General features: G+C 34.2%; 3 protein-coding genes across 3 annotated transcripts; all 3 read right to left on the bottom strand.

Moving 5' to 3' along the window:
- Positions 1-1044: 1044 nt before the first annotated feature.
- LOC115991169 (cysteine-rich receptor-like protein kinase 10) lies at positions 1045-8308 on the bottom strand. Its single transcript, XM_031114905.1, has 7 exons — positions 7507-8308; positions 3309-3428; positions 2991-3196; positions 2568-2778; positions 2208-2445; positions 1621-1771; positions 1045-1534 (listed from the first exon to the last, which is right to left on the bottom strand). Exons 1-7 carry the CDS (start codon positions 8306-8308, stop codon positions 1220-1222), a joined length of 2043 nt encoding a protein of 680 aa, XP_030970765.1. The 3' UTR covers positions 1045-1219.
- Positions 8309-9054: 746 nt separating this feature from the next.
- On the bottom strand, positions 9055-11752 carry LOC115991168 (cysteine-rich receptor-like protein kinase 29). The gene is made up of 5 exons (XM_031114904.1): positions 11747-11752; positions 11522-11594; positions 10332-10454; positions 9408-9526; positions 9055-9288 (listed from the first exon to the last, which is right to left on the bottom strand). Exons 1-5 carry the CDS (start codon positions 11750-11752, stop codon positions 9055-9057), a joined length of 555 nt encoding a protein of 184 aa, XP_030970764.1.
- A 5098-nt stretch (positions 11753-16850) lies between these two features.
- Positions 16851-18133, bottom strand: LOC115991166 (cysteine-rich receptor-like protein kinase 29). Its single transcript, XM_031114903.1, has 2 exons — positions 17326-18133; positions 16851-16900 (listed from the first exon to the last, which is right to left on the bottom strand). Exons 1-2 carry the CDS (start codon positions 18131-18133, stop codon positions 16851-16853), a joined length of 858 nt encoding a protein of 285 aa, XP_030970763.1.
- Positions 18134-27268: the final 9135 nt, after the last annotated feature.

Raw genomic sequence — 27268 nt, 5'->3', positions numbered from 1 at the left:
TCCCTAATTAATTTGGGAAGAAAGGTAAAATGCTAATTAGTTTGGCTGAAAAGGGCAGAAGCCCATTTTGTCCGAAATTAATATATAACAGTAGTTAAGATCGGTGACGGTGACAACTAAAACATTATTGTGATAATTTGATTTTAGGAGAATTGAACTTCAGGCATTGGGCTACTGACTCATGATTTTATTGAGCGAGTGTCTGCTTTGCGAAGCTTCAAGGAGAGACCAAATCAATCAGTTAATGAAGGCCAAAAATATTGGATTGCTATTGGGACTAAAGCTTGCTGAGACATTGCAAAACAGATCTCTCATCATGGAGGGTTCTCGTAAAAGCACTCACAAGCGTACCACTCGTTTCCTAGCTTGGAAACGGTCGAACCTAGGAGCTAAGACTTATGCTCAATATGTCATCTGTTTAGATTTAATACAAATAAGAGAAATAATAAACAAGAACACTAAAAAATAAATGTTGTTCACTAATATTAACATCATCACAAAAGAACATAAAACACAATTTCCTCCATAATAACAACACGGTAATCACCATGTAAAATTTTTAAAATTTATGGACAAAGATGCTTACGTAGTACTCTACTTAACAAATAAAAAAAAAACAAAATAACTGTTACAACTCTATCACATTCAAAGCGCGGAAATAACGAGACATAATGCTATGACTAAGTTTCATTTTCCTCTGTTTTCTCAGCAACCAAACATGTAATGCTATTCATAATTCAATATAATGGATAGATCAGCCTAACAAAATTACAATATTCTCATAACCTAATTCAATTAAAAATTTTCAACAGCAACATTCTCAATTCACAGTTCAAAATTCTCCAAAGTCTAAAATCTATAAAATTGCAATATTCTCGCACCCTAACATAATAATGTTAATCATAATAATTAATAAAGTTAATAACAAATCACTAAATCATCCTTGACCACATCAAAATTTGAATAATGAATTAGGGTCTAGGACCAACTAACTCAAGATGAAGGTCTTCAAAGATTCAAACGCGTAGAAATTAAATCTCTGTATATGTGCCAATTCAATCTAATTCCGGTGTGGATGCAAATATATTTAAATTCTAAGAATTAGTTAGTACAAGAATAGAAGTAGGGTATGTTTATACAAGAGCTATTGTTCCTAACCTGCTACATTTGTACGAAGATGAAACACTTGTTGAATATCATGATCGGGTTAATCTCTTCACTAGCTAGAAGCACTTGTTGAAGATAGATCAGATGTGACAAATCCCGTTCCAGTTCCAGTGCCAATTGTTGAAGATTGATCAAATATGATTAATCTACCAACAGAAAATGGAGGTGCTGATGGCTTAGGAAGATTTATCGATGTGCTTGCAAGCATGAGATTGACCCTTGACATTGTAGGTCTATCATTTGGATCTTCTTGGACACATAACAACGCAATATGGATCAATCTCAGAGCCTCACTTATTGGACAAATATCAACTATGGTCTGATCTATCAATTCCACTCCTTTGCCTTCATTCCATAGTTGCCATACCTATCATGGTTTTTTTTTTTTTTTTAAGTGCATAATCATTAATGAATACTTAATTTAAGTTCAAGATACAAATAAGAGAGACGTACATATGACAAAAAGCTTTGTGTACGGTCTGGATGATTGAAGCCACTGTTCTTTTTTCCACTTACAATTTCTAGCATTAGAATTCCAAAACTATAAACATCGGACTTCATTGAAAATAGCCCCTCCATTGCATACTCTGGAGCCATATATCCACTATTGGAAAAAAAAAAAAAATTACATATCATAATACAATACAATTTCTTTTACAATAAAAGAGAATGGACGCAGAGTTATCCTTAGTGTAATGTAGTATCATTAATAGAAAAAGTTACATTGACATAACCATAACTAATGGAAAGTGAGCTTACGTACTTGCAATTGCTTGTTCTTAGAGTTCTCCCCGTTTTATTTTTAAATAACCATTGATTTTGCAAAATTTTCAGCTTGATTTTATTGCTAATTTTTAATGTGTGCTACATTATTTGAAAAACAACGAGGCGCAATTAGATTACACCAGAACTCTCCTTAAACATGCATGCAAGGGGACCAAACTTAAGTTTTATCATGTCTTGAAATTTTTTTCTTTGGAAAGCAGTATCAGTGATTTAAGAAATGAAAATGTGGATGCAGGACTGAAGGGATTACTTACTATGTACCCACGATTCTGATAGTGTTGGCTTCCATTTGATTACTCCCAAAAATCCTAGCAGTGCCAAAATCTGATATCTTAGGATTCATCTCATCATCCAACAATACATTACTTGCTTTCATATCCCTATGGATGATTTTGAGTCGAGAGTCCTCATGTAGATATTGAAGGCCCTTGGCAATCCCATTGACAATGTTTTTGTGTTTAGCCCAATCTAGATCCTTACATTTGTTTGGATCTACATTATAATATTAAGGATGTTGGTTATCTATATAGGAAAGTTTTTCCATGAATTAATGATGCTAAATGTTAGTGTGTGAATGTGAGTCTATGTTTGTGTGAGAGATAGAGAGAGTATACCAAACAAGAAGGCATCAAGACTAGTGTTTGCCATGAATTCATAGACTAGAAGCTTTTCATCTTCTTCTAAGCAACATCCCAAGAGCCTCACTAGATTCTTGTGCTGAAGTTTTGCAATTAAAATCACTTCGTTCTGAAACTCCTCAAGACCTTGTTTAGATTTCATTGAAAGCCTTTTAACTGCAATTTCCTTTCCATTAATCAACTTGCCCTAGAAGCAATTTAAGCTTAATCAGTGAAAACTTATCACAGTATCGATAGACATAGGTTGCTACATGTTCATTTAAAGTTCAATTCTCCTAAACTCAAATGATCATAATACTCATTTAGTTGTCACTGATCTTGATTACTGCTATATAAATGCAAATGATCAAATAATTTCCAAAAAATGCATATAATAAAATAATTGATTTGTCTTTTAACCTTGTAAACTGGGCCAAAACCACCTTCTCCAAGCTTATTTACATCAGAGAAATTGTTAGTGGCAGTCAATATGGTAGTTAAATCAAAGTAATGCATTTCTCCACTGTCGTCATCATCCCTTGTATGCATACTATTGTCCATTAAGTGCATTGAAAGTGACCTTGCCAAATTATTTCGTAATGGAATTTCTTGGCCTGTTTCCCTATCTGTATAACAAATTAGATTAAAAAAAAAAAATTAATTACTGCCTGGAAACAAAAATTTAATAGAACTTAATAGAAAAAATCACTATTAATAGATTGGCTAAACTAAATTTACCTCGTTCTTGTTTCCTCCTGCCAGAGGATGAATAATACCAGAAACCTAAGAGAGCTGCAACTACTGCAATTGATGATATGGTAATGATTATGATCTTTGTTGTCTTCTTTCCTCCACTTCCTGTTGCTCATCATATAATATAACCTAAGAATGCTTAAATTAACTTACGACCACAAATCACTGATATATCAATAAATGCAAGCACATATAAGCTGCCCAAACAATCACAGATAACCCAAATCAAATCTATTAGCAACCATTTTAATCATTGTTATCATTTGGCTAAGACAATCGATTAACCGTTTAACGAAGTCTCTTAATAGCAAATTGGGAATGGCACCTGATTCTCCAGATGAATGGAATTTTTTATTTTTATTTTTTTTTTTGCTAAAAGAAAAATATTTATTGAACCAAGACAGAAACAGAAGCCTGGGCAGCCTCATCCAGGATTACATCAACAAAACTTGGAGGACCAAAACCCATATCAAAAGAACCAAAAAAAGACTGGCTAAGAGACCAATTGGCTAGCACATGCGCAGCCCGATTAGCCTCTCTATGAACCCAATTACAAATTACGTGGCCATGATCACTAATTACATTCTTAACCGAGTCCACAAAATTCACAAGCCTCCAAGGACTTACCTCCCTACCAGCACTAATGGCATCTATACAAACTTTACAGTCACTCTCTATAATGCAATTACAAAAAGAGAAGTTCAAAGCAGTGTGGACAGCTAGAAGAATGGCATTGGCCTCGGCTTGGACAGGGATATTGGTGTTAACATTCTTTGACAATGCAAACACCAACTTCCCTCCCCAATCTCTAGCAACAACCGCTATACATGAAGACAAATCACCTACCGCTGCATCACAATTCAGTTTTAGCATACCTTGGTTTGGGCTACACCACGTAGCACTGTTTCTAGCTGGAACACTTAACAACATTGGAACTTCAGGCCGCCGATGCTCCAAGAATAGTTTCTGAATGCTTCTGCTAATTTGCCCCTCCATTGGAAAAGTTTTCTCATTAATTGCTTTGTTTCTCCACATCCAAATCAAATCTAAAGCTAAAGCACCAAATAAAACAAATTCATTTCTCTGCTCTTTATCCAGCTGCAGGGATGGAGGAGGATTAATAAGTAGCTCAACCAAATGAGACGGAGATTGAACAGGCCAACTATCAATTCTAATGTTCCAACGGCTACCAAACCAAATAGCTCTAGCAATATGGCAATGAGTAAAAAGATGCAGGGCTGACTCTATCTCAGCATTACAAAGAGGGCAGCTAGTATCAGATGCAGGTGAAAACTCACTCAACTTGTCCCTAGTGGGCAGAAGATTGAAAGCAATTCTCCAAAGATGCATCTTCAGCCTCTCATGAATGCTGGCCTTCCATATATTCCTTGTAAGAGAAACATTACCAGGTGAAATGTCTCCTTCAGAAATGAGACGATAACAGGATTTCACCGAGAACTTCCCATTTTCAGCTTTGGTCCAAGTCCATCTATCTTCCATATCAAAAGACCAAATTGGGATGTTTTTAATAGCTGCAATAGACTCATGGTCAAACAGATCATGTAACAAAATATCATTCCAGCCTGAACCTGAAGAATTTAGAAGTTGAGAAACTACCAAACAAGAATTATTTACTTGAGCCCTTGGTGTTGGAATAAAACCTGATTTATCAGGTAACCAAGGGTCTTCCCAAACTAAAATAGTATTCCCCGAACCTACTAATTTACACGCTCCCAACTTTATTATATCCTTCACCCTTTCAATGCTCTTCCAAACCCAAGATGCATTAGTGGCTTTTGGAGCTCTAATCCAATCAGCTCTAACCTTGTACTTTGCGGCCAATTGCTTCACACAAAAACAATTTTTCTTGGACAAAATCCACCATCCCAATTTGGACACTAAAGCTTGATTCATTTTCTCAAACTTTTTAAACCCAAGACCATCTTCATCTTTCGGCCTACACAAATTATCCCATGCCATCGGAGTGTAGAACTTATTAGAATCCTCTTTTGGCTTCCACCAAAAACGTCTCACAGCCGCATCTAACTTGTCATTAATTTTCCTTGGGAGCAAAAAGGTGGACATTGTATAATTAGGGATGGACTGGGCAACAGATTTAATCAACGTAGCTCTACCTGCCCAAGAAAGGCTTTTACTCTTCCAACTGGCCAATCTTGCATCTACCTTCTCCTTCACATAGGCAAAATCTCTAGCCTTGTTATTTGATAAGAATAATGGCACCCCCAAGTACTTAGTTCCCTGCCTGAGCTTTTTAATTCCCAGCTGGTCTTTAACTTGTCTCAGAAACTCAGGATGGACTCCTTTCGAACTAAAAATGCCGGACTTCTCAACACTTATACTTTGCCCAGACCATTTGCCATAGCAATCCAGGCAATTCAGCAAGGTTCTTATTTCTGACAGTTTGGCGTTGCTAAATAGCATCACATCATCAGCATAGAAAAGCTTTGTGATAGGTGGAGCACTGTTCGCTAAATGCACCCCTCTAATATTACCCTTAATCTCCTCTCTACTAATTAGTCTAGCCAAGACCTCACAGCCGATGATGAAGAGATAGGGAGAAAGGGGATCCCCCTGTCTCAAACCCCTAGATGGGTTGATTTTAGCTTCATGACTCCCATTAAGTAATAAGGTGTAGTTGACTGTGGATAGACATTGTTGAATTAAGGAGATAAATCTCTCACAAAACCCAAAGGCCTTAAGTGTAGTCAATAGGAAACTCCACTCCATTCTATCATAAGCTTTTTGAAAATCAATTTTTAAACCGATGCAGCCTTTTTTCTTTCTCTTAGTTCTGAAACTATGAACAATTTCCTGTGCAAGGATTATATTTTCAGCAATATTTCTATCTGGAATAAAAGCTACTTGAGTAGGATCAATCATCTTATCTAACAAAGGTCTTAGCCTAGATACTAAAATTTTTGAAATCACCTTATAGCAAACGTTGCAGAGACTGATAGGTTTGAACTGGTTGAAATTATGAGCACCTTGCACTTTGGGGATAAGTGTAATATAAGTGTAATATAAGTAGCGAAGTAAACATTCATGTTTGTAGTTTCAGTAGATGTTTTACCTATCTTCTTTATCCCAATTACTCTGTAAAAGTTCTATTATCCTTAGTCCTCTGTTTATAAAATTTTTTCCCCTTTAATCAGGTTCTTCTGAAATACAGAAATTTTTAAACTTACTACAGCCTTTATCATTGGCATTTTTTTAAAATGATCATCTAACACTAGTACGATACACCCTTTTGGCACACAGGACTGCTACACTTGACTGAATTGGACAATATATTGTTATCTCAACCAATATGGCAAGATATAAAAAATTTCATTCAAATGGTAATAAAATTGATTCATTTATTAAATTAGAACTTTAAAAAAAAAAAAAAAAAATCTGAGTAACATTTAAGAAAAATAACAGAGTACCCCCAGCCAGAAAAAAGAACACATCTCATTTTCTATTATTCCATATAACATATTAAAATAATATTAACTCAACGCACAACACAAAACAAATAAATGAAAAAGAAGAGCGAAACTTAAATTAAAAATGAATTTTTAATAAGTGGCATTGCTACAGTGCCCTTTTAATGGAAGAATACGGTAGCACATGCCAATTTTTTTTTTTGACATTTAAGACATTCAATAGAGGTGATTTTTTTTTTAATGTTTAATACGTTAAATGCTAAAAATTTATCATTTAGGCATTTAGCAAATCGCTTTATATCGCTTTAATGGTATACCAAATAATTCTTAATAAACCAAACTTTCCACAAAAGTCAAAACTTTCCAAAATTTTCATCCACAAATCAAGCCAAGCCTTCAATTTGAAGTTTCAACCTCCCAGCTGAAACTTTCTACCACTCCATTCTTCAAAACAACACATTTTTCACCCACAACGCCCGACAAACTCACCCCCTTTATAAATGAATTTATTAAATCTAAATCCCATAAAGTACTCTCTCATCTAACATAATAATGATAGATCCACCATTTATACGAGAAAACAGGGTATTACGTCTGTTCTCTAAATATTTTCTAACTTTCCCATGATCTTGGGATTATTTTTACTTGACCAATGCAAATGAACTACTTAATAAGCCCAAACTAGCAAAGAGGTGCAGATCGGATTTCAAGGAAAATACCAAATCAACATGTCTTACCATTATCAGGCGGGGGCTGTGCTTGCGGCACGAATTGGGACGGCGGAGTTGCTGGCGGCGCTGGTGGCGGCTCAGTGAAAGAGTAGTTCTCATACCTCAGAGAGCAACTCGGGCCAGAGATACGCCATCCGATTTTGGATTCGCAACAGACTTGGGCTTCAACCACCAAGTCGCTTAAGCACTTTCCGCACGAACCAACATCAAGATCTCTAGTACACTGCACCAACCCATAGCTCGGCAAGGACCTATCGCCAATCTTCACTATCTGCTCATCGGTCTCGAACAACCTGTCTTTTTCATTGACACGCCCTATTAGTTGTTCCAACAAACCACGTGCATAGAAATTAGGTTGCCCAGGTGAAGTAGTATTCTCCACATTATTCATGATCAACCATGGCTGAGTATCTGGCTTGCCGAAGAAATTAACATCGGCGTACCTTAACGTGCACTCATCGTACCATATGATGGCAGTCTTACTAGATGGACACCGATTTCTGATTTCTTGTGTCGCAGAGCTGACACAGCTTTTGCAGGTTTCATTAGAAACATCACCTCGGCACAGGTAGAGGCTGTAGATGCTAATATTAGAGCTTTCGTTGTAGAAGCTGTAGTTTTGGGAAGCTTTAGATGATAAAGATTCAAAGACGGCTGTGAGGCTGGAATTGTAACTGGCGTTGGCAGTTCCAGTTGATCCATAACAATCGTTGTGTCTGAGGGTGGGCTGTGAATTAATGGAGCTGGTAAGGGTTAAGAATGCAAATAATAGTAGCAGAAATACTATGTAGTTGTGGAGGGAAAACATTTTACCTCTTAGGCTTCAACAGACAATCTTCCATGAACAGATTCTTATGTTATGACTTAGGACTAATGTTTAATGTTTACAAAAACACATACCTTTTAAAATAAATAATTAGAAATTAATTTATAAATTAAATTGAATTGATTTGTTTGACTTGCTTAGGTAGACGGTAGATGAAATGTCATTGTGGTTGCTGTTTTTTAATCGGTGATTTGGAAAATGGAAAAGATAATCGTTGAATGCAATTCTCATTTACAAAATAAGTGCTTAGAATAGAAAAGATAAATTATTATTTTAAAATAGACAAAAACTTTTGGACGCTAATGTTCTTAGGCTTCAACTGAAATTTGACCGTGAACATATGTGCATGTCTATGGCCGATGTTTAAAATATGAATTAAACATCTACCTTTATAATAAAAAAAATTATTAAAAAATGGTATATTACAACAATCTTTCATGAGGTTTTGGGTAATACCAAACACATCTAAAGGTTTTAAAAAATGACCAATTTGGTCCTTAAACACTAATGCCATTTGTGCAACGTGTATTAAACTATTTTATTTCATTTTTTAAAATACCATTAGGGCAATGCCTTCTATGATTTTGTAACGCGTTTGCCAATCCAAATATGCACATTTTGTGGGATCTAGATTATTCATTTAAACTATGAGTCTATTGAAAAATGACATATCCAACTGTATTTGAGAATACAAGCAACCTATAAAATATTATGAATAAATCTAGAATTTATGATAGAATTGCAACCATACCAAATATAACTTGATCGAGGCTTCCATTTGGCACAAACTCATAAATCAGTAGCCTTTCACATCCTTCCAAGCAGAAACCTCGTAGCTTAACTAAATTCCGATGTTGAAGCTTAGCTACTAACAATATCTCATTCTTAAATTCTAAATCACCTTGTCCAGAACCCAGGGATAGCCTTTTGACAGCTATTTCTTGTCCATTGGAGAGTCTACCCTATAGACACATTAAAATATTCAATATGCAACCCTTGATAACAATAATAATAAAATTGTGAATTTAACTTGTTATGGCAAACAATTGATATATTTGACCATATGGAATTGTCAAATTACCTTATAAACAACACCAAATCCGCCTTGACCAAGTTTATTTGCATCAGAAAAGTTATCTGTAGCAACTCTAATTGTTGGAAAATCAAAATGCAAGGATTCAGTACTGCTAATTTCATCCACTGCTTCACATGTGGAACCAGTCAATACATCAGGATTAGATAAGCAGTTCTTTCTTTTTCTTTTTCTTCTTCTTCTTCTTCTTTTTTTTTTTTTTTTTTTTTTTTTTTTTTTTTTTTTTTTTTTTTTTTGTTTAAAAAAGATTAATGCAATTTAAATTATGTGCATATGTCATTAATAGACTCACAAACACTAATTACTGAAGTAATCGTAGAGAACTACTAATGCACAGATAATGTTTTCCAGTGGAACACTAGCTCTTTCAATAGCTTTTCTTTCTAGAAAAATTGATTTAATGTTGAAACGATGGTAGCTTAATTCTGTTTTGTAGGTACCCCTATTTGTTTTTCTATTATAATAAGCCACACAAGTATCATGAACACACCACCTCATATTTTATCTCTCTCACAAAAGCAAAAGGTGTCATCTGTATTATTAAATCACCTCAGGATACGAAGATCAAGCCTATCTCTAATCACGATCACAAAGCTACAAAATAGGAGGAGATATAGATAGCAATCAGAATTGATATTGAATGTTAGTTTGAATGTTATTCTTTTCTGGTGATCCAATAATCTGAACTAGAACTCATTGAAAAATACCCCACATTATTTCATGTTCCGTCTTACCTATAAATTCATAGGAAACATTTATGCTCTGAAAGTCAATTGTCACTAGTATTGCCTATAAATAAAGCATCACATATTTATATATAAACACACACACGCTTATTGTCTGAATTTATTCTTATATTTTAAAGAAATTATATATTTAAAAATAGGAATAACAAACCAATTTTCAACTTACTTTTAGCTTTCTTTCTTTGCTTCCTCACACTTAAAGAGATGCAGATGCAGATGATTATTACAACGAGAATGACCACCACCACAACTATGGCGATGATAGTTTTAGATAAGTTACTCCCCTTTCCTGTAAAAATCAGATATTTGTACTCAATAAAACATTCCAAGCTTGAATTTGAAATTAACATTATTAGCGGGAAAAAGAAGTTAAAAATTGAAAACAAAACTTGAAAGCATGAATAATTAATTAGAAATTAACAATCGATATACATTCATTTTTACACCATGTTGAGTTATCAACTTATGATGAAACACAGTTAAAAATCTTGTAGCTCGAACAATATTACTTTCACATGGATTTATTAGTGACACTTAACTTATTAGACATCAATTAGTTTAATTGTAAAATAAAGTATATGCTTGATTAAAAATATAAGAAACATTGGTGACCTAGAAATATAATAAATATTGTGACAAGATGCCATGCTGCACAACTCATCACCATTCCCCACATAACAACCCACTAAGACAAGTTGGGTGGGCTTTTTATTTTTTTTATTATACTATCCTTCAGGTCATGGAAGTTGATCATTTTGGCTGCATATGAGCAAGCAGTCCTATCACAATTAACCAAAAGATTTTATATCCATATTAAGGACACTGCAGTGCAAGAGACTGATAAACAAAACCTATCCACCAAATTTATACTACTTATAGACATATAGACACACCAATGATCTGTCGTTATTTCTGATATATATATTTTTGGTTTGAAATTTCAGTCAATAATAATGATCATGAATCTCAGTTTGAGATAACTAACTGGTTAAAAATTGGCAACCCATAGAACCCATAAGCAGAAGCATGTATTTGTTGAAGATTCTAGAAATAATTCCAAGTTGGTAGACTTCCGTATATAGATTGATTGTAAATATATATGTTTCCTAGATTAAAGATTTGTTTTACTGGCTTGGAGATTTGCAGTCCTAAACTTTAGCATTCCAATTATGTATAGTGGCTATTTATCCCACAATATTGTAAAAAGAAAAGTATAAATGAAAACCAAGTTTTGACTTGGTATCAGAGCCTCCCGAAAATTTCCATCGCAGCAAACAACTACTCCCATACTAATCTGAACAACCATTGCAGTAAACAACTACCATCATATGGCTTCCGAATCCTCTACTCTCGAACCATTAACCCCAGTAATCCACATCCAATCTGAAAATTCTGGCTTCCATGCCGGAGTTGTCCTCACCGAAGTTAACTATGATGTATGGTCCCAAATATTAGAGATGCAAATCACAGGACGTGAGAAGCTCGAATATATTATGGGAAAACTGATCCACTGAAGGAAACTGATGCTACCTATGCAAAGTGGTATGCAGAGAATCAAAAGCTCAAGGGTTGGTTGCTAACCTCCATGTCGCCAGAGATAATGAAGCGTTATCTTCGACTGCATACCGCAAGGGAAATCTGGAGTGCTCTTGCCAAAGCATTCTATGATGGATCGAATGAGACACAACTCTTTGCACTGAATCAGCGTGCCTTCACCACCAAACAAGCTGGTCGACCTCTATCAACTTATTACGGTGAGCTTGTCAAAATTTTCCAAGAATTAGATTATCGTGATAAAGTTATCATGAAGGATCCCAATGATATTGTCACCTATAAGAAATCTGTTGCACGGTTGAGAGTGCACATCTTTCATAGTGGTCTGGATGTAGAATTCGAACAGATTAGAGGTGAGGTTCTTCGGAAGGACCCGTCGATGGACCTCGACGATACCTATGCCTATGTCCGTCAAGATGCTATACGCTGAGCTACCTTAAATGCTGAACCCGATAATCCTGAGTCTTCCGCTTTAATGGCTCGATGCTCTAAGCCCTAGCCTCGACAATCCGCTCAAAAGACTGATTTTGACCAAACACGATCTTAGAAGGGCAGTTATGAAATAGGTGCTCCCAAACCCGAACGTTTGTGCACTTACTGTGGTGAGACAGGCCATACAAAGGCACGGTGTTATGACTTAATTGGCTATCCAGATTGGTGGGATCTAGCAAAGGCATCGCGCAAGCGCAATTCAAAGCCGAACCACAACCACCAAGCTTTTGTTGCTGTGACCAAACCTTCCGATGATGTTGCAAAAGCTTCCTCTTTGATTGCTACTTCAGGTAACATTGGTAAGGTTTTCAATACTTTTGCATCATATAGTAGTAGTAGTACATGGATAATTGATTTCGGTGCTATGGATCACATGACCTTTGACAGTTAGCATGTTCCATCTATGAAACAATCCACCACACATATAGTCTCTACCGCCAATGGCAATCCCTCACCTGTGATTGGGGAATGTTCAATTCCTCTCTCAGATAAGTTGAATCTTGATTCTGTTTTAGTTGTACCTTCCCTTAACCATAATTTATTGTCTGTCGCTCAAATAACTAGTGCGTTGTATTGTGTTGTGATTTTCTAGCCTAAGCTTTGTGTTTTTAAGGACATTCGAACTCGGGAGACAATTGGCTGTGGTACTAGAAGGGGGAAGCTGTACAATCTGGATCTGAAGCCTACTAGCTCACATCAATTGGCTTAAGCTCTTTCAGCGAATCAAATCGACAAGTCCTTTGAAATTTGGTTGTGGCACAGGCGCTTGGGTTATGCGTCTTTTGGATATTTAAAAATATTGTTCCCAAAGTTGTTTTCTCAATTAAATACTTCAGATTTCAAATGTAGTATTTGTGAACTTGCAAAAAGTCACCGCGTATCGTTCCCATTAAGTATGAATAAAAGTCCAATACCTTTTATGTTGATTCACTCTGATGTATGAGGGCCGACCAAAAACCCGTCCTTGAATGGTTCTCGTTGGTTTGTCTCATTTATTGATGATCACACTCGTATGACTTGGGTTTGCTTGATGAAATCAAAAAATGAAGTTAGCTCCTTATTTCAGAAATTTCATAAGATGATCATGACTCAATATCAATCTCACATACAAGTTCTTCGCACTGATAATGGTGGAGAATTTGTTAATCAGGACCTGAAGAAGTACTTGCAGGAACATGGCATATCTCACCAGACAACTTGCCCTTATTCCCCTCAGCAAAATGGGGTTGCAGAGCGTAAGAATTGCCACCTACTTGACGTTGTATAAGCCTCTTTGTTTGGAGCTCACATGCCCACCAGTTACTGGGGTGAAGTGCTCAGTGTTGCGGCTTACCTCATTAACCATGTGCCCTCCAGCTCACTGAATTTTCAGACTCCCTTTGAAGTTCTTCATTCAACTGTAACTACTCCTATTGCTCTGAATTTATCACCTAGAATTTTTGGGTGTGTGGCATTTGTGCATCTTCCTAAGCCATTGCATGATAAGTTGGAACCACGAGCCCTACGATGTGTCTTTGTTGGCTATGCCTCACAACAAAAAGGCTACCGCTACTATCACCCCCCATCACGGAATATGTTTGTCACCCTTGATGTTGTCTTTCATGAAAATGACATGTACTATACTGTTCCCGAGTCCTCAATTTAGGGGGAGAGACAAAATGAATTGCAGACTCTAAATCTAAATCCTTCTTTGGACCATTTGGATACAAGTGGTCAATTTTTGGATAAAAGTGGTGAGTGTTTAGAGGAGGAAACTATATGTCCAGAGGAGGAAACCATGCTACGTGAGCAACCTATTCTTGACCAACCAGACGTTAGTTTGAATGGGGAAAATAATCAGAATCAGTTGGAAGTGACTCCACTTCAAGTACCATCTAACAAATTGTTTTCTGAGGTCAATTCCTTTCCTAAACCCCAAGTACAACCCTAGGTACATTCTAAATCTCAATTCCTTCCAAAAGTACTACCTAATCGAGCCACTAGAGGTATACCTAAAGTTAACTATGAACCTGTTCTTAGTTCCAATCCTAAGTATCCCATGAGCAACTATGTATCCTCCCATAGATTGTCAAAATAAAGTGAGTCATTTGCGAATCAGTTATCTGCTGTATCTATTCCTACTAACATGCAGGAAGCTCTAGGAGATCCTAGGTGGAAGGAAGCTATGAATGAAGAAATGAAGTCACTTCAAAAAAACTCAACTTGGAAAGTTGTCGAGTTGCCTGAAGGAAAGAAACCTGTTGGATGTAGGTGGGTTTTCACAGTCAAATACAAGGCAGATGAAACCATTGAACGATTCAAAGCTAGACTAGTCGCCAAGGTGTACACTCAAACTTATGGAATTGACTACATGGAGACATTCGCACCAGTAGCGAAAATCAATACTGTTCGTATTCTTATATCCTTGGCGGTGAATCTTGACTGGCCATTGCACCAGTTTGATGTGAAGAATGCCTTTTTTCATGAAGACCCACAAGAAGAAGTATACATGGAGTTGCCCCCTGGATGTAATATGCAGTTAGAAGGTGGAAAACATGTTTGCAGATTAAAAAAGGCCCTATATGGTCTAAAGCAATCTCCAAAAGCATAGTTTGGAAGGTTTACGAAGTCAATGAAAGCTTTTGGATACAAGCAGAGTAACTCAGATCATACTCTTTTTGTGAAGCATAAAAAATGAATGATTACTTGTCTCATTGTGTATGTTGATGATATGATAGTAACGGGAAATGATTCAAAAGAAAGGAGAGCATTGCAGAACCATCTAGCTCGAGAATTTGAGATGAAGGACCTTGGTCCATTGAAATACTTCCTTGGTATTGAAGTGTCAAGATCAAAGGAAGGTGTCTTTCTATCTCAACGAAAATATGCCTTGGATTTACTAAGTGAGATTGGTATGATGGCATGTAGTCTAGTTAGCACACCTATGGAAGAAAATTTGAAGCTAGGCATATATCCGGATCAAGTCCCAACCAACAAGGAGAGGTATCAAAGATTAGTTGAGAGACTGATGTATCTTTCACATACTCGGCCTGACTTGGCATATGCACTAAGTTCCGTGAATGCAGTTACCCTTATTTTGCGCTACTTGAAGTCATCTCCAAGGAAAGGGATTATGTTTAAAAAGGGGAATAATCTGGATGTCAAAGGATACATTGATGCAGATTGGGCTGGATCAATCAAAGATAGGCAGTCTACAGCAGGATATTTCACTTTTGTAGGAGGAAATTTGGTCACTTGGCGAAGCAAGAAGTAAGCTGTAGTTGCTCTATCTAGTGCTGAATCTGAGTTCAGAGGAATGGCTAAGGCATTATGTGAATTATTATGGGTCCATAATTTATTTAAAGATCTGAATATTAAGCATGACAACCCAATGAAGCTCTATTGTGATAACAAGGCAGCTTGTGATATTGCCCACAACCTGTTGGGTTACACGTGTGAGTGAAGTTCCACATTGAATAAAGATGAGAAGAATGAGTGGTTAATAAAACATAATTGAGCACATACCCATTGGGCTTAGGCCTTTTGGGTTAAAATGTGTCTCTATATGTTATATTAATTACTCAAGGAAGCTCCCCAAGGTGTTTATCTCCCCAATACAACCCAATTCAGCACGATCGAACCAAACATGTGGAAGTTGACAAGCATTTCATCAAGGAAAAACTAGAAGCAAAGATCATTGAAGCACCTCATGTCTCATCTCAAGAACAACTTGCTGACCTACTCACCAAGGCCGTATCAAGTTGAGTATTTCATGATGGTCTCAACAAATTCGGAATGAGCGACATCTACACACCAACTTGAGGGGGAGTGTTGAAGATTCTAGAAATAATTCCAAGTTGGTAGACTTCCGTATATAGATTGATTGTAAATATATATGTTTCCTAGATTAGAGATTTGCTCTACTGGCTTGGAGATTTGTAGTCCTAAACTTTAGCATTCCAATTATGTATAGTGGCTATTTATGCCCATAATATTGTAAAAAGAAAAGTATGAATGAAAACCAAGCTTTGACTGTATTCACAACAAAAAATGCTAAAGCTACCGTAGAAATTAACGCCATTAATTATACTTTGGTGGCTATTAAATTTAAAGGTAAACACATGCATGTACAGACAGCAAAAAGCTTAAAGGCTTCCTTTGGTGCAGAGTTTGAGAAAGTGGGAGATGAAAAATATTTTGAGGATAAAAAGGTACGGGGATAAATAAAATAATTTTAGAGACACAACTAATCATATGTCTAAATTTACAACTTATATTTGTGCTAAATTTACACTGTCGCTTGTATAGTAGCTAATTTCCTTCGCTATAAACTAAAGCATGTGTTTTCGTACAGGCAGAACAACTTTCAAACTTTGATTAAATTACTTGAACATAAAAAATTATATATACCCCACTTTTTATGAGTAAAAGAATACAGGATTTTTCTTATCTCCCCACTAATAAACAAAAGTATTTTTGTTAATTCTAGCTACTTGGAAGAGTTGTTAAACAACTAATTTTCAATTTTTAAACAACATTACACATATTTCCACATATTTTTTCATCCACACGTATTTCAAAAAATTACAAATAACATTACTTAAACTCCTCTACCAAACGAGCCCTTCATTTCTAAGTATTTTTTTCTTATGGAAACTTTCTAAGAATTTCTCTTATCCATATTGTTTAAATTATCTTCAATTGTAACATCTATAAATTTAATTTAAAATCAATAGTACAAAATGAGAAGTGAAACAAAAGATGAGCAAATAAAACTTTTCATGAGCAAATTTATCTAGTACCAATTGTTACAAATAAAAATTTGTGAAGCTACATCAACTTAATGGGTCCTTGCTAATGTCTCCCATAATATTGGATTAGCTTATTCCATGAATTAAGTGTTTATTTAGAGAAAGAAATTACATAAGTGAGAAAAAAATATAAAAATTTAACATATAGATACTTTTTTTTTAATTTAAGAAATAAATGTTTACATAAATAACGTCTCACACGCTTCTAATAATTTTTTTTTAAAAGTATGTGGTCCTATATTTTTTTCTAATAATTATCTAATGTATAAGATATTATACTTATATAGAAGAACAATTCAGAAGATGTCCTTTTGGGAAACGTACCTTTTGTAGGCGGAGGAGGAAGAGGAGAAGGAGGAGATAATGACGGTGGAGATTGAACAAGAGTGCTGTCATAGAATTGGTCGGTCTCTATACTTAAATTACAGCTTGGTGCAAGAATTGTGAGTCCACTGTTTCCACTACAGCAACCTTGAATATAGTTTTGAGCAACAACTAAGCAATTACTACAATCCATTTCTAACAAATCAGGACTACACTGCATAAGCCCATAGATCGTATAGTTGTCACTTTTATAGTACGCAGTTCCAACTGCAATCTTGCGAAAAATAGCTCCAGCTGAAGCTCTAACTCTCAGGTCATAAAATAAGGGTTCTAACACCGCGTTGAACTCAGCCAAGTTCGTGACATTATCGCTTGTAAGAGCTCGAGTAGGTTTAGTTTCCATAACACCAAATATCGAGTTGTTTGAGTATCGAGCTGCACAATTCATGTACCACATGACACCCTCTTTCTGTGTTGGACACAACTGTAAGAGCTCGTGAGCTGACATGTTGACACAACTACGGCAATCAGTTGGTGAAAGATCAGCTCTACAAAGCCCAGTGGCGTAAACTCTGTTGGTGCCCTCTCCGGCAGTGAAATTGTAGAACCCATAATCGATTTGGGTGTTGGATGAAAGAGTGGAAATGAGGGTATTAAGGTTTTCTCTAAGGGTACCGTTACTAGTAACGTTACCAGTAGTTGAACACTCATGAAGCACGTAGGGATCTCTCTGCGCATTAATGGTGGGATTAACAAGGATTATGAGAATGGCATAGAAGAAGAAAAGTGATAATCTTGAAGTGCTCATTATTATTGTCACTCTGTATTTTTGCATTAATGGGAAGATTTAATATAGAATGATAAGTTCGGAACCGTCATGTCAAGTAGTAAAGTAAACCAATAATAATGGAGTACATTTTATTATAAAGTAATGATGAATATATGGGATTGATTTGACTGTATGAACTTCTAGCAGAGCCCCAGAAGGGGTGGCCCAGTGGGGGAGAGATCCCACATGCAAGCACAAGGTCCTTTGTTCGAGTCGTGACGGGTACTGTGTGGAAGGAGGGTTTCCTAACTTGCATTGTGTCTCTCCTACTGGCTCTCTTGGAGTGCTAGGGTGAGGTCTGTGGGGCCCCGATCACGGTAGCTATGACTCAATCCAATATTCTCTAGCGAGGATGCCCCTATTAGGTCACGCCCTAGGGGGTTAGTCACAAATAGTCGCCCCCGTCCCCCCTTTTATTCAGCAAAAAAAAAAAAAAAAAAAAAAAAACTTCTAGCAGCACGTGGTACAACTTGCAAGATGCAGCTAAATTCCAAGTAGTGAAAGTCTATGGTTATCCGATGAAAGCCCATGGTATTCAAATATTGCCCAATTTCATTAAATGTTTTAATAAGAGGGGCAAGTTGATAAATTTTTAATGAATATTCTTTTCCTTTTTTTGCTTTACTTTTATATTTTTATTATAACAAAATTATCGTATTACAAAAATGATGTATCATTATATTGTGTTTCTAGATTTTTTTTTTTTTTTTTTTTGTTTAATCAACTTTATTTAGCCAAAATTCACTATTTCACGTACAATTTTCTTAAATTGACTTTTTTTCTTTAGGACAAAGTTTCGCTAAAAATTGGTTGTACGCCTAGGCTACAACCTTACTCAATATTATTTTATTGGATGTGAATTTTGACAAATCCATCATTAGATTACATCTTATTCTTATATCCTCCATACGTGCAAAACTTTAAGAAAATTGAAAATCAATAACTATGTCATCAATAAATTGTTTAAATTACAAGTTTTTGTAATTTAAAATTATGCATAAAATATATGCTTATAGATCATATGGTAAATAATACCCAATTAACACAAAATTTGACATATGTATTAAAAGCGTAAAGAATATGCAATTCAAAGAGTAGATTTTTAAAATATGCAGTAATATTTATTTTATTGAGCAATGTTGTAATCTAAGGCTACAACTCACCTCCAATAAAAGGATATTTAGTAAGGTTGTAGCCAAAGGTTACAATTAATTTTGTAGCTATATTTTGTCATTTTTTATTGTATTTTTATCTTTACGCAAAATTTTAAGTAAAAACACATAGTTCTACACACACACACACATACACACACACACACACACACACACACACACACAAAATTAAAAAAAGGATAAAAACGCATTTCATCCTTTATATTTGGGATAGTTCACAGTTCCTTCTTAAACTTTAAAATCAAGCTATTCTTCTCATAGTATTTTTGGAAAAGAACAAATATGTCATATTGTTATTTTCTCAGTTAAACCCTAACGAAAGCTTATTATTCTTTAAATATAACATTGTGTAATGTCTAAAATACAAAAATTTTAACATTCCAAAAATTTTCCTCACGTATTTTTAATTTTAGATGGTAATAATGATTAGAAAGTTATAATTTATTTAATGGAAAATTCAAGACACATGTCTTTTTTTTTCTTTTTCTTTTTTTCTTGCCTAAAATGGGTGTTCATTAAAAACTAAGCTAGCTAAACATTGTACCTAGACTCATATAGAATGATAAAGAAGAAAGTATGAATGAAAAAATTTTCATTGTGTATGGTTGAAGGAATTTGATGAAAGGGTTTTGTGGGGGGTTCCAGGACCAAGGAATCTCAGCCAAGGATTAATTTACCCAATCCGGGACAAGATGCGTAAGCAAACCCCGAGGACTCCACCTACTTGAGGAGAGCAAGAGAATCAGGACAACTGATATCCCTCAGAAGCCTAAGGATAGGAGAAGAGATGCAATTGGAACAAGGTTAGTAGGAGGAAATTTCCTGAGGGAGACACCTCCCACCTCTGCATTCAGTGCCCGGCACCAACCTCATCATTTGCATTAATGTGAAAATTACTCTTGAACAGTAACTTCACAGCTAGCAACTCCTTCTATCACTTCCAGAAGGGTCTTGATGGGACAAGTATCCTAAGAAGTGCCCTAGGACGTACAGGCGAAGGGTTGAGATGCAAGGGAATGGACTATAAAAGGAAGGGAACACCCCAAAAAAAGAGGAGGAACAATTTCTAAGTACCAAGAGAATGATGAAGAGAATTATGAATTGCCTTGTGTAGAACCAGAACTAAACTTATATACAAGAGATTGATCCTCGGATTTGCCCGAGGAGGATATTATCCTAAATTATTATTCCAATTGCGCTTGTCCGTTACTTTGGATTTTTCGGCCTTAGACTTATACTTACCCTAGTATTGCATTTGAGTTAGTTACTTACTCTCTTAAAAATTCTATTGTTTGGGTTTGATTTGAGGGATAAGATACCACTAATCTAAGTGGGCTTAGGTCTTTATTTTTTGAGTCCTTACAAGTTAAATTGTAGCATATGACATCTTTCATTATGAAAATTTAAATATTGTGACAATGTTTTAGCAAAACTCAATTGCTTTTTGTTGGAGGATAATGATATTCGTTATCATTCTTAGAAGTTTTAGTGAGTGGATATTGTCATTAACAAATAAGTACTAAGAAACTATTATAATAAAATAGATATTCATATTTTAAATAGCTACCCTAATTTTGTGTGTGACATACATTTTTTTTATGTATTTAGTTTCATACTTCATCAAATAAAAATTTTATTTTAATTTTCTCACTCAAGAAGTAGCACGTGCCTTGCACTTGCCACCCTAACTAGTTCTGTTCAAATGAGTGGGCCGTCAAAGAATTTAAAGGAGTATACCTCATTCGGGTCAATTCATTGTGGATGTAAAATTTGTACAAAATTAATTACGAACATTTTTGGTACTTGCCAAAAGCAACCATAAAATAAATGTTGGAAAGTCTTTGTTGTACCACATCGACAAAACAAGCCTTTATAAGCCTTGTTTATTCCCTCAAAAGATAGGCCCTTTTGATGGGATAATTATTGTAAGCTCTTGTGCATCTTACTTCCCCCTCCCTTATGTGTTAACTTCTGATCTAACTAAACTTTCTCAAAACATCAACAAAACAAGAGCATTTAATGGCTGCTGTTGCCATTTTAAGGTCAAGTACTTGTTGTGAACTTTTTTTTTTAAGAGAGTTCTAACTTATGACGTCCGCTCCTAATGATAGCTATCATTAGATCAAGACATCAATTAGTTTTTCATGTAGGTGGGGATTGAACTCTAAATCTCGTATACAATCATTAAAAACTTTATTAGTTGAGCTAACTTGTAAAAGCATAATAAAATATTGTTAGGAGTATGATTGCCCTTATTTGGTTTGCATTGAGTTGTAATATTAAAAAAAACAGGGGGCTATTTCTTTATTGCTTGAATTCATAGAAATAATCATTTGGGAAAATTATGTTCACCCATCCAATAAATGCATAAATGACAGGGTTTAGGTTAGGTTTTCTCTATTCTTTTTTTGTTTGGGAAAATCATGTTCACTCATCCAAAAAATGCAAAAATAATAGGGACTAGGGTAGGTTTTCCCTATTCTTTGTTTGGCCACACTGAGAGTACCATAGAATTGCTTGAATGCTATGGTCTTGGACTAAACTGAGAAGAGATTAATTAAATCGAAGTTTGAATTGAGAGAGCGTACATTGCCACATGTTAAAAAAATGTCTATATTCTCACTTTTATTAACTAGTAGTTAAATAATTAAATTTATCATTTCTTAGTAATTTAATCTTTTGATATTAGTATTAATTTATCACATATTAAAGTATGCAGTCTTTAGTTGGATTATTGTCCCATTCTGAGCACCTATGTGAAGCGAAAAGTTAAAATAATGATTAAATAATTAAAAATTCATCCTCCTCATTCCAATGGTGGAATGAATTCATATGTATATAAATCATTTCTCAAATTTTGATGATCCTTGTATACTCATAAGCCACGCCATTGAGTCTAGTGGCATACAATAATTTTCTTGATACGTTTCTTTCATGTGTAATGTTAGGAATACTATAAATTTTAGTTCATTGAACTTATAAAACTAATGTATCACAAATTATTAAGATATATTTTAAACATATATTTGTTAGGTAGTTAAAATTCACGAATCACATGCATTACCATTTACCACATCAGTATATAGTAAGTTATAATGCCATTAACATTTACCTTTTTCATCCACCTTTCCTTCTTTCCTTATAAATCACCTTCGATGTTCATCAAAAATAGAAATCACCTTTGACGACAGAGGTTCGTTATGGATGCTACTTTAATATGATAACGACTGCCAATTGATCCCTTTATGACTAAGCAAAACCTTAGTTAATTCAAAGTCGATGAAGAAATGAGTGAATGTGGAAAAACTTGAAATTGAATTGTAGTTCACGATAATGACAACTTCCTTTGTTCTTTTCAAACACAATAGTTCTAAGTTGATGTCATTTTTTTTTCCTTTTTCTTTTTTTGGTCTAAATTCGATGCCACACGTTTTATTTACTTAAAAAAAATGTATATTTTAAGGCGTAACTATATAATACGCCTATATGGGATAGGTTTCTTTTTAGCTTAAAAATTAAGGGGAGCATGAGAACTAAAGACGATTAAATTACGTGTGGGTAATCCGAGATGGCGAGAGCTGTTGAACTTTGACTCGAAGATGTAGAAAGTCTTTGTATATGGGGCCTGTTTTATTAAATAAACTAGTTTAGTGTTTATTTAATCCGATAATACGTTGTAAAATATTTCGATAGTGCAAAAATTATTGTGGCTAAGAACCAAATTAATTTAATAATAATTTTTTTTTGGCACCATACCAAATATAACTTGGTCAAGACTTCCGTTTGGCACAAAGTCATAAATGAGAAGCCTTTCATTTCCTTCCAAGCAGAAACCTCGAAGCTAAACTATATTTTGGTAGTGAAGCTTGGCCATTAACAAGATCTCATTCTTAAATTCTAGATCTCCTTGTCTAGAACCTATGGATAGTAGTTTAACAACTATCTCTTGTACATCAGAGAGCCTACCCTATAGATGCATCACAATATTCAATATGAAACCCTTAATAATAAAAAAGTTCTAAATCTAACGTGTTATGACATACAATTGAGATACTTGACTATATGATATTGCCAAATTACCTTGTAGACAGATCCAAATCCTCCTTTCCCAACCTTATTTACATCAGAAAAGTTGTATGTAGTTACTCTAATTGTTGGAAAATTGAACTGCAATGATTCAATATTGCAAATTTCATCCGCAATGTTGGGTTATAAATTGATCCCCGTAAATTAAATAAATTACCCAAGTTTATTAATTAGGTTAAATTATATGCAAATCATGGAGGTACACACAAATCACCAAATCAATTAAGTGTAGTAGAAATTTATTTGAAACGGTGATTTGTTGAAAAATGGAAAAAACCTCTCACAATGCGAAAAATATCATCGGGTTAATTTTAGATCACCACTCTCAAAAACCAACCTACAATTGAATTTTTACTCCAATCCATAATTGGACATAATCTTGTAGAGACTTCTTCTTGTATGCACAGATCCTAGTACATGTCTGACTTCCCAATAACTTATTGATTGTTGTCTGATGCAAAGTTCTTCACTTCAAAGTACGCTAAAGATCTAGATGCACTTGGTTAGAAAACCCCAAGGCGCACAAGAACGTAGTAGTTTCTCACAGTGTATGACTTCTCTAAATTGAGTCTTTGTGTATTTTATGTCTTTAAAATTAAACTTTTAATTATATGTTCTAGAGGTTTAGTGAGAGAAACCTTAGCAATCCAAGTCATCATTGGCTGAAATTTTGATGTCATAATTCTAGATCTGCGAAACTCAATAGATCGAGAGGTATCGAGCTTAGTGTCGAGAATTAGTGTCGAGACTAGTGTCAAGTTTCATTAAATCCGTTTTTCTTCACTTGTTTCTTGGTTCAATCTTCATGCTTTTAATGATACCACTTACTTTGTCGTATCAACATTCTTTATGATATCCTAAACATATCTTTTTTTTGTTTTGTTTTTGTATTTTTTTTTGAGACATTTCTAATTCAAATTCTCCTTCTCCCAACGATTGAATTATTATTATTATTATTATTATTTTAAATTCCCTTTTGCAAGTAAAATAGAAAGTACTTTTATAGTAATAGAAGTGCTAGCTGTTGACAAGGAGATTAAACTAAACTGTAGCACATACGACATTATCTCATATAATAAATAATTGTTTAAAATTTACAATCATTTATTTGACGTTGTCCATGCAAAAATTATATGTTTAATGAAAGGTGGTATTCTAACTTAACTAATTGACACATTTTAGTATTTTGACAGAGATTAAACTAAAGTGGAGCAACGTTATCGCATATAATAAATAATAGTTTAAAAATTTACAATCCTTTATTCAACGTTGTAATGATTAATGAATGATGATATCCTAGCTTGGTCCACGCACGACAATTTCTGCATTTGCGGCCCAAACGCGTAATAACTAGGGTTTGTTAGTACTAACCTGACGTGATAACTAGGCAGATTTTTCCACCTTAATTATTACCTAAGCAGATTTGCTAATGTTCTAGATTTCCCCACAGAGTGAAACATATGGCAAAAAATAACCACTTGCTTCGATTTGTATGTATATTCTAATTAATATATCATTTGAATGGAAAAAATTGGCATTTGCTCTTTTTTAAAAAACAATCCAGCATTTTGCCCTCGTTTCCAAACTAATTAGGAAAATGTCCCTTTTTTAAAACTTGATTTTTTCAAAATCGAGTTAAGCCCTATAGTAGCGTTTTTAAGGAGCCTATAGTGACGTTTTAGGGACCTATAGTGACGTTTTACAATTCAATCTCCAAGAAGTCTAGTTATAGGTAAAAAAAAAAAGAAAAATATTTGCATATAACTCGACTTTATGGAGATCGAGTTAATAAACGCCACTATAGGTCCTTAAAACGTTACTATAAGCTCCTTAAAACGCCACTATAGTGTTCTCTAATTTTTTTTTTTTTTTTTTTTTATAACTCTATTTTGAGAAAATCGAGTTTCAAAAGATGGGCATTTCCCTAATTAGTTTGGGAACGAGGGAAAAATGCTAGATTTTTTTTTTTAAAAGGGACATTTACCCATTTTCTCCTCATTATTAGAATAGTCTAATTAATATATAAACAAATAAAATGTATACTCATGATCTGTATAGAGAAGTGTGGGGCTTTAGCTTGTGCCTGGTGATTTTTCGAAGTCTAGGAAGCCCATGATCTCAAAAAATCTAATCTTGAATTGAAACAGTTAAGTTTCAATTTAACCTTATTATTTTTCCCAATTGTCTGCTTCTTCTTCTTCTCTTCTTTTTAAGATTTATGCTTAAAGAATCATCAGCAGTATTTAAAAAACATTTGTTCCAGGGTCTCGAGGAATAAGCTGAAGCATGCACTTCAAATTAGACAAATGCTACTCACACGTCATTATTTTATATTTTTTAATTGAAAAAATCTTTGTAGATTCTTACATAGATATTTTCCAAACAATTTTATTTATTTTATGAATAATACTACCGTCACAAACTATTTTACAATATTTTTACAAACTGTTGATGTAGCTAAATTTTAATGATTCTTATCTGAACTCACCAATAACATAATTTTTTTCACTTACCAATAACAATTTACCACATCAATAGCTTGTGAAAAATATTGTAAAATAATTTGTATTTGTAATATTTTCCTTTTTTTTAATGATACTTAACAATTTTGTATTATCTTTTTTTTTTTAATTGAAATTTTGTGTTATCTATTATTTACAATTTATAATATCAATATTATTTACAATTTATAATATCAATAGTTGTGAGAAAAGATGCAACTCTATAGTTATTGCTAAAAAAATGTATTCTCTAGAAAATAATATGGCACATTATCTTATTTTTAAAATAAAAGACCCAGTAAACTACTTAGGAGAGTTTAGCATTGTAGTACTAGAAATTCCTAAACCAAACTTTATTTCCACCGAATCGATCATGTACACATGGAACAATATCCATTAATAATTTTTTTAAAATAATTTTTTTAGGTTTTGTTTAAGAGTCTAAACTTTCGACTACCATTAAACACTGGTTAAGATTATTGACTGGTGAAGTGTTTAAAATACAAGTAAAACTTTGGTATAGCTCATTTGGTGAAGTACACTAAATTTTCTAATTAAATTCAAATACTTAATTGATTATATTTACAAATAAATCACAATCAATATTATCATTTTCAAGCACAATCAAAATCAATATAGTTATGTATTTGAATTTAATTGGAGAATCTAATATACTACACTTAAAATAATGTACATATACAATTTTAAGATTTCCCCTTAAAAATCCATCAAAGAAGCATACTAGCTCATCCCATTTCAGTCCACCATTGTAAAAACTAAAAAGTGTATTAGTCAATCCCTAGAAATTAATATAGAAAGTATTTTTTTTTTCTTATAATAAGTGAGATTAGGGATTCCAATGATAACCCACTAGTGACATCTTTTGTGGTGCTCTATGTTTGTGAATTGTAGTTCAAGCCCTACCTTTTCTTTTCTTTTCTTTTTGTTTTCTTTTTTTTTTCTTCTAAAACTCGTGGATCATTTGCTACTTCCTACTAGTGTACAATTATTACTACTTTTAGAATATAAATAATGCTAGAGATAAAAAGTATTCTACAAACTGTTATATTAATGGTAGGTTTAAATGAAAACCAATAAAAGGTTGGCTGCATCAACATTTTTACAAATTGTTTGTGCATGTAGTATTACTCTTCGAATATTTAGAGTATGTAAATCTTGAACACAATTGAATATACTCATCATAATGTGTTGTTGCATAACATCACGTAGTAGTAGCTCAAACCGCCAAAAGAAAGGCTGGTAGTATAGGCCTCAAAATTATTCAACATGGTTACTTCAATAAATAATCTTTTCTCAAAACTAATGTAAAGAACTCTAGTTACTTTGATCAAACC

The sequence above is a fragment of the Quercus lobata genome, chromosome 5, assembly GCF_001633185.2.
Source record: "Quercus lobata isolate SW786 chromosome 5, ValleyOak3.0 Primary Assembly, whole genome shotgun sequence".
NCBI lineage: Eukaryota > Viridiplantae > Streptophyta > Magnoliopsida > Fagales > Fagaceae > Quercus > Quercus lobata.
This window is presented reverse-complemented; position numbering and strand designations above follow the sequence as displayed.